The sequence below is a fragment of the Spea bombifrons genome, chromosome 2 (assembly GCF_027358695.1).
Source record: "Spea bombifrons isolate aSpeBom1 chromosome 2, aSpeBom1.2.pri, whole genome shotgun sequence".
Lineage (NCBI taxonomy): Eukaryota > Metazoa > Chordata > Amphibia > Anura > Pelobatidae > Spea > Spea bombifrons.
In genome coordinates, this window is record NC_071088.1 from 128,394,791 (window position 1) to 128,411,129 (window position 16,339).

The following is a 16,339-nucleotide window of genomic DNA, read 5'->3' on the forward strand; positions in this document are numbered from 1 at the left end:
CAGTACATGAAGGAGCCCCATCAGAGCATGTCCAAAGCCACAAAACCGGCAATGTTTATGCATAGCCACCATGTCAATATGGAGGCCACTGGCCAGGGCAGGTGTACTAGATTGGGCTACTTTGCCCATATGTTTACAGAACACTACGATGGCCGGTACCAGGAACCCCACGCTGGTCATTTTATCAGAATTCTTCTTAAAACAGACATGGCTAATCGGTCCAAGCCTTGCACTGGTGAAGGATCAAAAGATGGAGAAAATGCATTACCACTTACTTTCCTGCGAACCTCTTAAACCATTCAAGATACACCGAAAATGGGAGAAGTTTTTCAATGACAAAACGGAGCAAATTTCACCCAAAGACTGATTTTCTTCCAGCACTATGAGGAGATCTGCACATTGTCAGTACAAGGCAATAAACCATTTTTATTTTCGGCTGAAAGGAGTATGAATTCATCCCAGCGAGTAAGAAACCGACAGGGGAACAGAATAATAAAGAGAGAAAACGTTACTGCTTAACCTGCATACAAAGCAGATGCTACACATTAGCCAAAGAGCCCTTAATAAGATATGTGACCCTTTCACAAAAACTGGATTCTGGAATGAAACGTCAGTAAATTTGAAGCTTAATCAGAAAGAGGTAAAAGAGCCGGCACTTACAGGAAATTAGTCATCTCCGGCACAGAAACGGACACTTTACTAAAGCTTGTTAAATTGCTCCCAAAGAGGCTCTAGTTAGTTTCTGGACCCGCTCCTAAACAGCAAAGGTCTCATTAAAAGTAGCATTCACGGTTCAAAGGCTTACATTATTGTAAGGTGTATTCAGAAGGGTTTGTATTAGAACGCTGCGAGAGCTGAATTTTAATGAGGACGGAACGGATTTACATTCTTCTGTTAGGGAAGCTATAATCCTCGTCTGCCATCGCAGCAAAAGGTTTGTCAATCGAGCCAATAAGCAAGAAATGCTGAGATACGAGCGCCAGGCCGCAAGATCTGGGTGCGTGACCGTCTCTGATACCGGTTTAATTCTCGTTACGTCGCTTTCACCGTCTGCGCTCGGAGTAATCTGGGGTTAGACGACTTAAGTATCATAGGCACTGCCTGCTTACAGATAGTAATTCCCTAGATCCAAGAACCTATATCCAAACTAGATACCCACACCCCATTGTGAGACCAAACTAGCCATCCTCACTGGAGATAAAAGCCCCCAGGTCTCATCTGATTGGCCGAGACACACTGATGATGTCAAATTGTTAGAGGGGATGTTAGTTGGTCCATCTCAGACTCGGCACTTCCTGCTCTTGTGTCATACACCCCCCACAACCTCCTTCTCAATTATAAACTCAATGGAGCAGCATCCTCATCCTGCTTGTCCCGAAAAATAATTTCGGCTTTTTATCATAAAGCTAGTTATTTTGAAAGGTTACCGTCTAAGGGGAACTCCAACCCTTTTATTACTGGTCTAAATTATTTTTTCACCGGTTTTAACATAATACAATGCTTTCAAAGAGCTGCACATTACTCATTCGTGTGACTCAGTCCAATCTACTAGACAAGCACTCCAACTCTTTATCACACTTCCTTGTGGTAAACAATAGAATGGCTTAGGCTCAATCACCCAGCCAGCTACTCTGACAAAAAAAAGTCTATGGAGGGCAGGATTCATCAAACAGGGCTTCATTATCATTGCCATAAAGAGTCAGCGCAGTGCGGTGTGAGATAAAACTGAGCGCAAAATGAAATAAAACCATGTTTTTGTCAATGCTAATCTACACAACTGTTCTCAGCACTGGACGTCCATGGGGCTTCAGCTCTAAGTCACCTCAATGACTTAACCAAGGTTTAATAAATGGTTAATGCATTTTTCAATATTTTACAGCTTTGTGAATAAAGCCATAACTAAATGAGACGCCTTGGTGAGTCCGCATGTCACTTTTGTTATATATTAACACGGAAAAATAAAACCCACATGAATCTCGAATGTTCATGCCTTTTTCTACTGAGTATGAGTTATTATACGATTTTCTGAATACGATCCTTACTACGCAATAAGATGGCCCATGGCCAAAACCTGGCAAGTACTGCCGGGGACGCTGCCATGGCTCCAGCGGCCCAACACACAAGCTTTTCTCTCTAGAAGGAGAGGACATCTCCGCGGCTCCGAGGGCTGCTCCCTTGTCTGTTCGCATGCACTCATCTTGGCACCTCAGAGACACAGAGAGGGCAATGGATGTGTGATTTCTGCAGCACCGATGTGTGATTTCGTATAGCACCAATACCACAAATTACTGAACCCCAAACGTATGCAGCAACATCTGGACACCCCAGGTTTCACTGCAAACTCTCAACAACAAAAGTAGTGCTGGAAGAATTACGCATGTAAATATCTTGAGATCTTCGTAGCTAGATAGCATAATTCACAGTATTACAGCATATGATACGGAACTAAAAAGAAAATAACTCACCAAAGTAGAGTCCTCTTCTTCAACTCCAAAAACATCTCTTCTTTTTACGGTAAAGATGTCAAGATCTCGACAGTCCTCATCCTCGTCGTCCTCGTCCATAAAATGCAATGTGGCTTTTCCCATGTTCTTTGAGAGTTCCTCATCGTCAGACTGCTCGAGCGCGTCACTGCCTTGTGCGGAGGCATCCAACGTTTGTCCACCCTCTGTGCCTTGACGGTCGGATTCCTTGCTGCCAAGCTGGGATTTGAACGCCTCAATGTCGTCATCGCTGACAGTGCTGGGCTCTTCCGCCTCGTCTTCTTTCTTAGTAAGATTTGTTTGAGCATCTCGGGCTTTGTTTAGAAAACGAACCCTTGGAGCAACCGCAAGACCCAAGGACCTAGAACACGAAAAAGAACGAAGCAGATTGAGTTCAGGAACGAGTGAGCCTACTACACACCTGAGCCGTTTCTCAACGGTTTCTTACACCGGAACTGGTTCAATATTTATATTACAGATGTGCCGCCAAAGCGTTGTGGAAAATTGTTTGGTGTTTCATATGGAAGCTTCCCTGTGTTGAGCCAGACCACCGTAATCACATGATAGTCACGCTAAGAAAATCAGCCAAATGTAGAAAAGACGGTTCCAACAACCCACTGTTCTTTTCAGCAACATATGTATATTTAATAAAATCATTTAGTGGCCAAAGATCAAGCATTCATTTTTGAAATTGAGATTGAAATGAGAATGTAACGTGTCAGAGACGGAATGAATGCCGCTGTTAAGCGTGGATGAATGAGACCCCGCTTTAGAAAAACATTTTTCCCCCAGTAGGTATTTCAGTCCTAGCAAACCACGTACTGCTTGAGAGAGCAGATCCATCACTCGCGTTCAGAAGGCGCAGGGATATTCCACGGCCGAGCTGCTCTAATGGAGAATGCTGTGAGTAGCCCAAGACTCGCTTTCTAGATGTAATCCCAATGGGGGGGGCAGGCCTTCAGGGACACTTCTGGGACGCTTTGGGTAAGAAAGCGGTGTGTTTGTGTATTTAATGCAGCTTTTTATACACATGGGATGGGGGAATAGAGGTTATTCCAGCAGTGCGAGACTCTTGGTGGGGTCGGCCCATTACTATGTATGGTAAAGGCAAGGAGACCGTGTTTGGACTCGAATCAGTGCTCCCTCTAAGGTGAGCCACTCTGCCCTTTGTAGCGCTGTACACGTATTGAGGCTTAACCCCGAAGCTCTGGCGGCTCATGGACAAATTATACATGTTCCTCCCCTCCCCCAATGAATTAACAAGAGATGGGAGGAAACGCTTCTCTATTTCTCGGAACCGGTGCATTATGCAGCGTCGCTTCTTTCGGCTTCTGTGACCCCGCTTATGACAACCCATTTCTTGACTTCTCATTTCTAACGCACATTCAATCTACAGAGACCCGGTTCTTTCCCTGGCAGTGTGCAGACGACGTCGATCAAGAGTCAGGGAGGAAGAGCGGACTGGTGATTGATAAAGAGCATCCCTGCCGCTGTACAGATTAACCTGTCACAGTTCATAATTACAGAATAAATCGCTCTCATCAAAAAAAGTTACATTTCATTTCCCTAGCCAGATGGCCACTGCGAGCAAGTCGCTTCCATGTGACATTTAAACCGGGGACGGGTCCTTGTGAGTCACGCTGTCTGCACACAGCCGGAATATTTAATCTCCACTCTCGACACTGCGATTGGAAAATGTCGATTAACCCTTGGATAACAGCGCAGCGAATTCACTAGCTCCGTATCGATGGGAGAAGCCTCAGAGCCTATACAGAACGCCGGCGTTAAAGCAGAAAACAAATATAACATTAACGGGGCAAATAAAGTGTTTAATATTATATTAAAATGCTGAAAAATCTAATACACTATGTGCCCTTAACCCTTTACATGCCATAGCACTAGCGATTAAATTGTGTTCTGGGATTAAAATTAAACCAAAAAGCTTTGATGAACATAGCAAACTCTTAAGGTACATAGAACCTCACAGACAATACGTGGACGCTGTCTAAGGCTGGCGGAAAAGAGATTTCATGATAAAGGGAAGAGGCTCGGTTTTGTTTTGCTTTTTTGTTTTTTTACATGCAGGGCAGTTAAGATGTGAAATGCACTGTAAACTGTTATGATAGTTATGAGTATGAATGCACTACTGCTTCTAGACTCAAGAAGGATTGTTTCTAGACAATTAGAGTCCCGTAAACATCAGACAAGGTGCTGGGAATCCCTGCATTGTTAGTTTGGGGGCCTGTACTAATGCCCACTACCATATATATATATATATATATATAGCTCACTGAACAGGGACTATATGGCTATGTCTACAATAAAAGATAGACAACATAATGCCAAAACAGACAGCTTTCCTCTATGATTCTTGGAAAAAAGCCCCCGTTTGGCATCAGTGATCCACGTCCAATTGGTTAATCCACAGCAAAAGACTTTTCGGCTTCCCAGCAGTTGGTATTTTTATTTAGTCCTGTCCCTTAAATACAAAGCTACTTACTGAGCATAGTCGGCGAGCGGCAACTTAAAGACGTCAAACACCTCTTTATTCTTCATCAAATAGACAGAGCGCAAGTAAGATACAAAGCACTACAAAAAAAAAAATAAGAATTAGAAACAAGTTTTCATAAACTTTTTGACATTTAAATAAAAGATGGGACAGAATTAACTGCATTTATTATTTCATAAAATAAATTCTAAAATAATAAAGTTTTCAGCAATGCCCATGATATATCCGCTTGATCAGCGCGCCTCTCTAGCAGATCTGCGATGCCGATAGAAAAGATCACATCACACACGGCTGAAAAGCTGGAAATGTGCTTAAGCGAGCGGAATATCCCTGTCTTTTCGTAACCTTCTACACGGATCCACGACGAAGCAGAGAATTGAGTTAGGTCTGCAATATTTATGTACCATAACATGGTTAACAGGTGACACGTTGGAACAAAGCGACATCGCCCGCAGCACACAGGTTAAAGAATTCCCCGAAGCGCAGAACGAAATTATCTGCTCAGCACCAAACCTCATTGATGCCAGATTTGAGTTTTTCGTAACACACGCGACTCAGCACACAGACCATGCGGCCATTCTCCTCGGAGATCCGAGATGCTACGTTTAAAGGGACACCTCCGTCAACATGTGCATTTTAATGAATACAATAACGGCGTGCCCCCTTTTATATTTTTATTCCAATCGCCATTACATTTTCTCTTTTCCTGTCCTCAGCTGCTTGGCGTGCAGGCGATTTGCTCTGTTGAACGCGTCCACAACTTGCCACGGTGTACACACTCCCAATGATCACCCCCACCAGTTCCCGCGCAGGTTAGCACAAGGGTTCCGGTGGGTCTGTACCCCCACGTCTGTGCATATAGCGCTCCCACTCACTGCGCTTTCCTTCCACTAAGTGGCTGCTTCAAGCAACTTGTGGCGTGAAAAGATACATTTTCTTTTCAGTACAGGATAAAATATTTTTGATGAAAAAGCACAGTATGACTGTGAGTAAAGTGCTCACAAAGTAGTTTGATATACATTATTCATTGTTGGGGGGCTGTGTGGGAGAGTAGGCTGTCCCTTTAGGTATTATGATGGTGGATCCCATTGTCTGAAGGCACCCGTTCCCCATTTTCACGAGGACTTCACTCCACTCTGAGCACAACGCAATGAATACCTGAGAACGGTCACATCTCGAGGGCAATCAGACAAACCTGCCTTAACGGCTCATCATATAACAAGACGTCTACGTAAATGGCAAAGTAAGCCGGAAAAAACACATAGGAGACACAAATACGAACAACCTTAAACATACCCTCTGAGCTCGTTCCTTCATCTCTTGCTCTTGTGCCAGAAACGCTTGCAGACGGTTTTGAACATCGGAAAGTTTTTCAGGGTTAATCCTGATAGAAAATAAAAAAAAAACATAAAAAAAGCAATGGATCAGTATATTAGAGTTCTTAATTCTAGGAAGCTTGGGGGAGAAAAGAGCTATAAAAATGTGATCTAGTGAATTCAACTTAATTTCATTTTAATTAGCTTTTTAATTAGTATATAATGCATAACCTGCTTTTAGCATATCTCATACTTAATTTTAACAATTATGCAAAAAAAAAAAAATCTCCAGAAATTAATAATTCTAATAAAAAATACATCAAGCTCTTTGCGGCTTTCTATTGCGAGGACGGATCAGAAAAAAAATGTTTTTACCGTTGCCATATGAAGAGATGCTTAATATTAAAAGGTAGAACAGTTACCTAAAGCAATGTTATATTAATTAACAGGGCATAGGAAATAAAATGTACAATGTGTACCGAAAAAGTTCCACCTTATATATTTGTTTCAACTTTTGTAATGTCTTTTATAGATTACCAGAAACAGAAATAATGACATCAGAAAGAAAGAAAGAAAGAAAGAAAGAAAGAAAGGTGTTTTAACCCTTTGCACGTGAATATAGCCTTAAACTGGTTAACTTTAGGAATGGTGACAGGACAAGCAGATGAAGAATGAATTGCTTTCAATATACAAGAATACTAGATGGAAAGGGAAAGGCATAATGGGTAGATCCACCCAAAATCACAGAAATAGTTTGAGTGGGAAGGGGGGGCGCATGCATGTATTGCAGCTTTTCACACTGAAGAAAGTGCGGTTTTACTCACTTGATTTCATTAATAGGAACCTTTTTCCCCTCCAGTTGCTGCACCATCCCTTTCTTTTCAGACGGAAGGAGGACCAGCAGAGCCTCTCCGCCCTCCTTGTACCTGAACGAGAAAAGAAATCATACAGATCAAGGACACGATAACGTACGACGTACATAGGCGACTCCAGAATTTAGTGGGCCAAGCATTAGAAAAGTATTGCAAGAAAGCACGGTTCCCAAGAAGAACTTGGAGCTTTTCCAACCAGGAGAGCTGAATAATTCAGTGTAACTTATTGTAAAGCTGGCACGGGGATAATCGTTCATAGAGAATCTTTAAATAAGCAAAACATTCCGAGCAAAGAGGATATCGGACTCCTCCAATGCCTTTTCTACTTCCATCAATCTCCTCTCCAGTCCTCCAACTCGGCGGCAGAGAGTTCTTCCCAGACCGCAGCTGGTCCGGAGGAACAGCCGCTTTATCAGTTTAACGGATAAATCAGAAAATCTAATATCTGCTGGCGACCGAAGTGCACTTTAAGCTTGTTAACGCAGTTAAGCACAAGGTCGGAGAAACTGGGGGCGCGCCAGCGGCTGTTTCCACCGCGGCGTCCATGATCTCCCGGTGGCCGACGGAACGATGACAAACGGAGTCTTAACGACAAGCAGAGGGACAGAGATCGTCGAGCGTCGGCTGGGAAAATACACAATATTTCTACAAACTGTTTAAGTGAAACTAGTTATAAAAGCACTCAAACAATTACGATTAAAAGTATTACTAGTTTTAGATGAGCAACTTGTACTCCCGTCTGAAGAGCAATCTAGAGACCCTGCATTAAAAGGGACCCATTTTTAAAAGGTTTTCTTTCAGCAGAACGAGCAGTTTTTCATACCTATTCTACAACGCGGTGAAAGATGCCAACTCTATAGAAATAGAAAATAATAACGATGCTGAGAGAGCTTAGACTTGGCTGCCACGGCCGACTCTGCCGTTATTAAACGCCAGTATTACTGAACATTTCATGGACAATGCGATAACCAAATACCAAAAGGCTAAGCTTCCCCTGCCACGTGATTAGGAGCCGTTTCACCATCAAGGTGGTGTATTTATTAAAGATTTGGTGGGGTGAAGGAGGCCATAACATGAAAGTAGGATTTGAACGCGGTGCCATACTGCCCCCTAGTGACAGGAACACAAAATGTTCTTATACAGAAGAAGCAAACAAGCTGACTCCCATTCTTCTCTGCAATGTAATTTTCTTGAGCTTTCCTTGCTTTGCAACCAAGTGCTGTAAGAAAACGCATCTACTTTCCCACATTCTGTCAATAAATGCTTCCTATACATCCAAGTCTACATTTATGATTATATTGGCATGTCTCCCACTTTGAAATTCAAAAATTCCAAATTCCATGTACTTGGCTTGACCTACTCTATGTATTTAAATATTATTACCTTATCTTTCTCTTAATATAATAATGTAAGGTTTGGGGGGGGGCAAGCCTTTTAGCTTCCACCCCACCGTTAATCCAAAAGTAGGCAAAAATCCCACATTAAGCACATTTCCAATTGTTTCTCAAAAACCATTCAAAATGGCTCACTGAATCAACACAACCACTTGTCTTTTCTCCATGCTATGTGCGTTGCAATCGGTGTTCCCTGATAATTATCTACTAAATCAGGCAAGAGTTTGAGACCCAGGTATTCCATCTGAGGATGGACAGCGCCTCTTTCCGACCGTTTGCTGGATGTGAGTGCATTAGTGTTTTACAGTCCTAGAAGTCCCAATACCGCGTATAGAAACGGGACAAAATAGATCTACAGAAGGCCTGCGCATGCTAAGGGTCGGGAACTAATCCTCCGGCCTTTTGAGAGGTAAAGAGAAGTACTTTATCCTCCGGCCTCTTGAGAAGGAGGTAAGAAGTGAGGGACGAGGCTGGTGGAAACAGGAATGTTGCCTGAACAGGAAAGATAAGGGGACGCGAGGCGGGAAATGAAGCAGCCGGAGAAATTGAAAGGAAAATGACGGATTGTGTAAGAAACTGTGAAGAACAAATGTACCAAGATAATTTACTCATTTAATTGGGGATGCATTAGGAGCCCTAGCTTCCACAAATCCTAACCATTAATACTGACAGAGTCATGGGAGCTGGAAGGCACTGAAATAGGAATTGAGGACTGGGGACAAACCCTGAAGGAAGGAGTTGGGTTAGGATACTCAGGATATAGGGTTGGAGATGAAGGGAGAAGGACGCCATGAAGTGTGACAGACGAGACCCACAAAAGCCAGTTACCAACGGTGTCCTGCTGGCTGCCACTGTTTGCGGAAACCATTTTGGCAGAGTTACCAATTTTTCGTTTGGAAATTCTACTTCTTCGAAAATAAAGTGTCCACTTTAACGAAACGGAGCAGAGGATACTGGATTATCAATAGGTTTATCAGGCGGATAGCGCAGCCCGCAGAACACCCCATGCTGCATTCCTACATTTCCCACGAATCCAGCGAAGGAATTTCTTTAATGATTCTAGATTATACAGGATCCTAATTAGTGCTGATCATTAATTAAGCTTTTATACGGAACAATTAGATAGTTTTGCGGTCCATGAAACTTTCAATGAAGCCTCAGTAAGCTTCATTAGCCCCGGCTATTAAAATGTAATCCGGCTCGTATAACAATATAAGAGCTGCAGTTATGATTATGTAGGGGAAGTGATGGAGTCCTGGCTTATGGCAACCTCAATTAGTGCATAGCAATATTACTTATGCAGGCCGAGCCATGCATTAAATACAAACAGCGGTGACAAGGAAGGGGCTCTACCAACAATTGAACAATGTCTCGAGTCAGATTCAGGGCAGGGGAATTGTTAAAGTTTATAGTAGCAGAGAGAGTGAATGCGAGGGGATAAAGATGCTACATACTAGAAATGGCTTCCAAAATATTCCATCTGGAAAAATAAACCTTGAATAACGCTTAAAGAACATATTGTGGTTAATAACAGGCAGGAAAGCCAGCAAATACACTTACATACGGTATACGCTCCAACACAAATATAGACAATCCCTTCTTCAAAACTTCTTGGCCACACAAATACTAACTCCATACACTCCTTTATATAAATACTCCCTGGAAGAAAAAGTGTTCTACAAATACAGCCAAACATGATGTCTGGGTCTAATAGAACCAAGTAACCTCCGTGCAGCCACATTGTATCACACTTGGCATTACTGATCACTAAAGTAACTAATGCAGTATGGGAAACCAGGGGTGCAGTGACATTTTCTAGCATTTCCATACCCAAAAAGAACTACTCATTACCTACAAAGTAGCTCATCACACTCATCAGTGAAATAGCTGATTTGGGACTAGAGGACTAATGAGGGTTCAACAAGTCCCCACAGTACGGTACAAGTGACAAAAATTAACATTCAGGAGAAATGATTCTATGAAACGAAGGAGACATACCTGGCTGTCCTCCCGACTCTGTGAATGTAAGTGTTTGCGTCTTCTGGGCAATCAAGCTGCAGAACCCAATTGACTGCCGGGAAATCTGCGAAGAAGAAAAAAAGCCAATTCACAAGAGGTCGGTGTACCCTCTCCCTGCATAAACTCATTATGTATAAGCCAACGACAAGCAAAATAAAAATAGAAATTGGCATGTTGAAATTTCACAATGTATATATATATATATATATATATATTTATATATATATATATACACATATACAGTTACCATAAGGGGTATTTATCAGAAGACAAAAAATGCAAATGGTTAAAGAAAATACTATTAGGCTGAAGTATACTTTTTTTGTTGTTCTTATGACCAATGTTTTTAATGTAAAAAAGGCAGAAAACAAATGCGCAACATGCATGAGATTATCTGAGTTTGGTTTATCTTAAAGTTTTACAGCTGTAAAGCTCTCCTTGAGATGTCATTAATCAGTTGTAATACTACAGCATGTCTCAGCGCTTCCATTAACAGTCAGCCTGGTGAGAAATGAATATCCTGAAGGGCACCTTCAGCGACCGGTATGGGAAGAAAATCTTCCGTGCGGACTTAACTATTTAACGGCAGGAGCATTTAGATACACACAAAGAAACAACACTCAACAGCAGATAAGATCCATCAGGCTCATAAAGACTCCGATGTTAACAAGTCCCTGATTAGGTATTCGATTCAGATCGCCATACGTCTACCCCATGCATGTTTAAATTACTTTACTGTATCCCCCTCTCAGTGAAGTACGGAGTGTGTGACGCCAATAGACAAATAGAGCAATGAATAACCCAAAAATTAAAAACTAATCAGTACGTACCGAGTCCTCTGGCTGCAATGTCTGTAGCGAAGAGGACAGCCGCTTTTTTTCTCACGAAATCGTTGTATACCTCCATTCTCTTCATCTGCTGCTGCTTACCGTGCAGCGCGAGGACGGGGATACCAGGCCGGAGTCTGCAGAACGCACGAAACAAATACTGGACCTGCCAGGGGGAAGCAGGGAAAAAAACTTTCATCCACACAACAAGAAGTGAGAAAATAAACATACATAGATCTATACACACATATATACATAATGGAAACTCTGAAAGACGCCACTGCATTGGAAAATTACAAGGGAACTATCACAATTGATGAATGACTCCTCAAAACCATCTATATTTACCCAACACGGAGTGCTGTATGCGATGCCACAGAAGGCTCTCCCTTGGGCTTATTATACACTGTTGAGTGTTTTATTTTTAGTAGGTAGGACTACAGTATTGATATATAGTACATATAGAAATGCCAACAGATCGGTTGTTTTCTTTTTTTCCATACACACACACACACATCTCTGGAAGTTACAATTTGCGTCAAAAGAAGAATCCACAGATCTGAAGCATATTTCTAATATTTTCCACTGGGGTGGTATATATTTTCTATATGTTTTGCATTTCAATATGTTACACTTAATATTTATATTTGGTATGCGCATCCACTTTATAAGTTGCATAATTCATATATAATTTCTTGGGTGTATTGAAGGAAAAACACCAAGTTTTAGAATTCGCACCAATACTTTGTTTTGTAATGATTTTTTTTATTTTTATTTTTGATGTCCCCTCTCTTCGACCCACTCCACCCAAGGATTCCAGAAGCCATCAACAACAGTCAGCAACTTCATATCCCTCGGGTTCTCGGGAACCAGGCAGCTACCAGTAAGCCATCATGTATTTTTCTTTTACATCATCTCCACCTATGAAATCGTCCCCCCCCCCAGTGAAACATCATTTTCATTATATTCTTCGACGGATTGTCTTCTTTTATTCCTACAGGTGGCGCCATTACAGTCCTGATCCAGAAAACTCAGATCTGTACAATATAACGTTGGGGGGGCTGCGCATGCCTTTGTGCTCAGAAAGCAGCAACCCCCATGAAAAACATTGTTGAACTACGAATATTATTATTCCCAACGCATCGACTTAAAGCCCAGACATACCTCTTTGCAGCTGGCAAAAAACACAATGCTCTTTTTCTTCAGGTGGTTCCTCACAAAGGAATATAACAAATTTATTTTCTGAGGCAGATCACAGACTACAAAGTTCTGCTCCAACGTCGCAGGAGTACTAAAAAGTAAAAAAAAAATAGCAGATATAATATTGTCCAAGTCACTACAATACCTTATTACATATCCTTAGGGGGACACTCCAGCCATTATATGCACTTTAGTGCGTATGACAGCTGAAAGGTCCCTATTTTTTTATTTTTTTTTTACTTTTTTTTAGCAATCAGATATACCATTTTCTGTATACAGAAATATGGGTCACACTTTATTATCAGTTCACACCAAGTCCTCTACATTTCTCAGAAGGTTTCACGCCAAGCTATAGGTTTAAGCAACTTGGCTGAACCCAGCATGAGGGAAAGAGAATATTCAATGCAGAGCCATTTAGTAGCAGGAATCAATCAGCGGCACGATGAACGTACCCACTGGTTTCAGCTCAATGCCTGGTAATTGCTAGTTGGAGGGTATAATTGCTCATTTTAATTAATCACCGCACTATTTAATTTATTAAAGACGCTGAGAAACACTTTAGATTAAAGTGTCAGTTAAGAGCTCGCGCCCAGCGTTCCAGCCCATGCAGCGCGTGTACGACAAGATAAAGCCGGCAGAGGGGGATGCGTGACAGCTACTCATTTCTCCGCAAAAACTTAAAGTATTGCCACATTAATGAGGCCGCCAAAGTAATATAAACCACATAAATCATGCTGGCTCCAAATCACCCCTTGATATATTTAGTCCATACAATAGCCACCATTCTGTTTCAGAGTATGAAAAAATAATTAAAAATGTAAAGTATTATAAAACAGTTTCACGTCAAAAAAATAAATAAAAAAAAATAAAAGAATGGAGCTTTGATTACTAAATCAATACCCATTCATACATAATATATATGGATATCAACCTGCCAATATCACAATTTTATTGCAATTATTCTTGCAAAAATAGAACATATATCTTTATATACCTGTATACACATATAGAATTCATGAATTCAAGTTGAAGAACGTCATAACAATAGTAAGACATGGTGCAAATTTCCATATAATAGATAGCATTCCTACTCACTTTTTTTAATCAACTACATTTGCTTAATTAAACTGTCTACAGCCTGCGAATTAGTATAATTTATTAACACACGTTTGGTTTAAAAGAGGGCTGTTTTATCTAACGGGGAAAAAAATATGTTTCAAAAAGTCCAGAAGAAGCATAAGAAATCATTTATTGGTCGGTTTCTTTCATCCTCTCCCTTACAGAGGGAGTCAGAAAGAAATTGGCTGCCAACAACTGGGGAAAGATAAGCTAATGGGGAGATATAATCATCCAAATCATGGAAATAGGAAATCAAGATCGCCGCTCATATTTAAATCTGTTAATACCACTAAGCTAGTGTACCCTAGTGTTTAAAATATTTGGGAAGGTAATGGATGCACTATAACAACCTAATCACCCATATTTATGGAATTTGAGCATTATTATATAAGCTAGTATGGAATTCAGGAAGAATATCATTATTATGCCTGAACTACGTTAAGCAGCAATAAATATTTCCCTCCACATCAATGTGACAATGACGTTGCAAGAGAAATGTACCTGAACTTTGCCTTTTCATGAACCCAAACGTATTCTGGGTCTTTCAAGCTCAGGCGTGCAAGATCTTTCACCGATTTTGTCTGCGTAGCAGAGAACAGAAGGGTTTGCCGTTTCTTCGGTAGGTTTTCAACAATCGCATTCATGGTATCGGTAAATCCCAAGTCAAGGATCCGATCTGCCTCATCAAGCACTGTAATAAAAACACGGAGAGAACACTCAGAGGAGGCAATGACATATGTCTCACTTGACTTGCACAGATATTAAATACATCTCACTATAGGGTTGAATACAAAAAGCTTTGTGTTAATGCATTCCATTCAAACAGTTACAAAAGGAAATAGCCAGATATTATGATTTAAATTTGACTAATAACCCCTTCGTGTACGGGCTCACAATGCATTGTTTTTAATGTCCATTAAGGGTTAATATTTCATGACTACTAAAAACAAAAATATTGTGCGTGCTGCTAATTCCTGCACATATTTCAATTCTGAAAAATACATTTTAGGGGTTTCTGGTCCATTGCATGTAAACAAAAGCTATGTTTCTAGCAAAACAAAACAGTTAAAGAGAACCCAATCTTAATATACTTATAAACATCAAATATTTTCATGATTAAGAGTAAAGTGAAACAAAAACATAAAATTAATTTGACTACACATTCCATTTGATAACTTGCAGCTGGCCTACATTATATACTTAATATAATAAGCATATTTATGATGAGCCTTTAAATCCCCCTGGACAGTACCATGTACCCTGAAGCCATTCCAACTCCTGCCTTAACAAATAAACCCCATACCGAGCATCTGGAGGTTGGACGCATGAAAGAAGGAAGTCTCGTCCATGTGTTGCAGAAGCCGGCCAGGGGTACAAATCAGTATATTTGTGCGGTGGATGCAAGCAGATTCCTGCTTCAGATCCTGAAAATGCGACGGGGAAGAGATTTTTAGGTTAGAGCAAACCGATATGATCTCCATAGCCGAATCATCTTTTAATACATAACCCTATTTTTATCACGTTGTTTGTATACTGTAACTAACAATAAAGCCAACACAAAGGAGTCAACAAAATAACATTCTTAAAATCGTTGCCTTAAATCGTCAGACTGCATGTGATTTTTCAAAGGTCTACAATGCAGGACCCCTACCATGATTAACAAAAGGGCAAAGACATCACAATATTGAGCTCTTACTGTCCGACTCCTGACCTGCCTTCTTGGTCACACATTCATTACTGACCTCTGTATTTGATTGATTGCCCTTGGGGTGGCTTTACTCTTTGAGGCTTAGACTCTCATGGTAGGCCAATTGCATATTATATCAGAAAGTTATTTAGTAATCACCTTTTCATTGTGCGTGTGTTTAAACGATTTAGTGTTTCAGCAAAAATACATTATATGTATAATTATCATTGAAAGTATAAGAACCCTGAAGCTGAAGGATAACGAGTGCCTAAAATATGATACAGCTAACAAAACCTCCAAGTAGAGCTATAGGTGGAAATCTTGTTTGTCCTACCGAACGTATTCCCTCATTTTTGCTAGCTTGAGTATAACAGACCTTTCCACCAATGACGAGTCCAGCAGAGAATTCATGATTCCTTCCAATCTTTCGCAGGACCTCGAAGGTCTGATAAGCCAGTTCACGGGTGGGAGATATGATCAAGACCCCCAAACCATCCTCTGCTGTCCACTGCTGGCGGTACAAGCTCTCAAGGGCCTGCAGGCATAATAAAACGCTTGGCATGAGGATGCATATTTCACCGTCACTCAAGCTCATTGCTGTAAACATTAAATATCCTCTCCTTCGTGCAAATATCACTTTGTGTACAGCTGATTACACAGCATTTATAAAAAGTAACCCCAGCATCACATTTACAAGAGAGTTATGTTTCTATGATTGTGCAAGGACTGCAGAACAGTTTCTAAGTATAGGACTGTGGGAGATCTGCAGGGGATAAACCGTTGCCATGAATCAGGAGCCGGTTCGGAAAGATTTCTAGCGGATGGACACTGATCTGAAATAATGAATGCCTGTTGCCTGTATGCTGAATGTGTGTAGAGCTATCACAGAACTGTTATCTCAATCTACCTGGGC

General features: G+C 41.0%; 1 protein-coding gene across 1 annotated transcript in view; it reads right to left on the reverse strand.

The window, feature by feature from the left end:
- DDX10 (DEAD-box helicase 10) overlaps positions 1-16,339 on the reverse strand; it is a 90,422-nt gene that overhangs the window by 71,788 nt on the left and 2,295 nt on the right. The window contains exons 4-13 of the mRNA XM_053456455.1: positions 15,803-15,961; positions 15,043-15,163; positions 14,241-14,430; positions 12,585-12,711; positions 11,424-11,586; positions 10,573-10,657; positions 7,133-7,234; positions 6,289-6,376; positions 4,984-5,072; positions 2,466-2,844 (exon numbers count right to left, since the gene is read on the reverse strand). Of these exons, the coding sequence (XP_053312430.1) occupies positions 2,466-2,844; positions 4,984-5,072; positions 6,289-6,376; positions 7,133-7,234; positions 10,573-10,657; positions 11,424-11,586; positions 12,585-12,711; positions 14,241-14,430; positions 15,043-15,163; positions 15,803-15,961 (1,503 nt within the window). The remainder of the gene's footprint in view (positions 1-2,465; positions 2,845-4,983; positions 5,073-6,288; positions 6,377-7,132; positions 7,235-10,572; positions 10,658-11,423; positions 11,587-12,584; positions 12,712-14,240; positions 14,431-15,042; positions 15,164-15,802; positions 15,962-16,339) is intronic.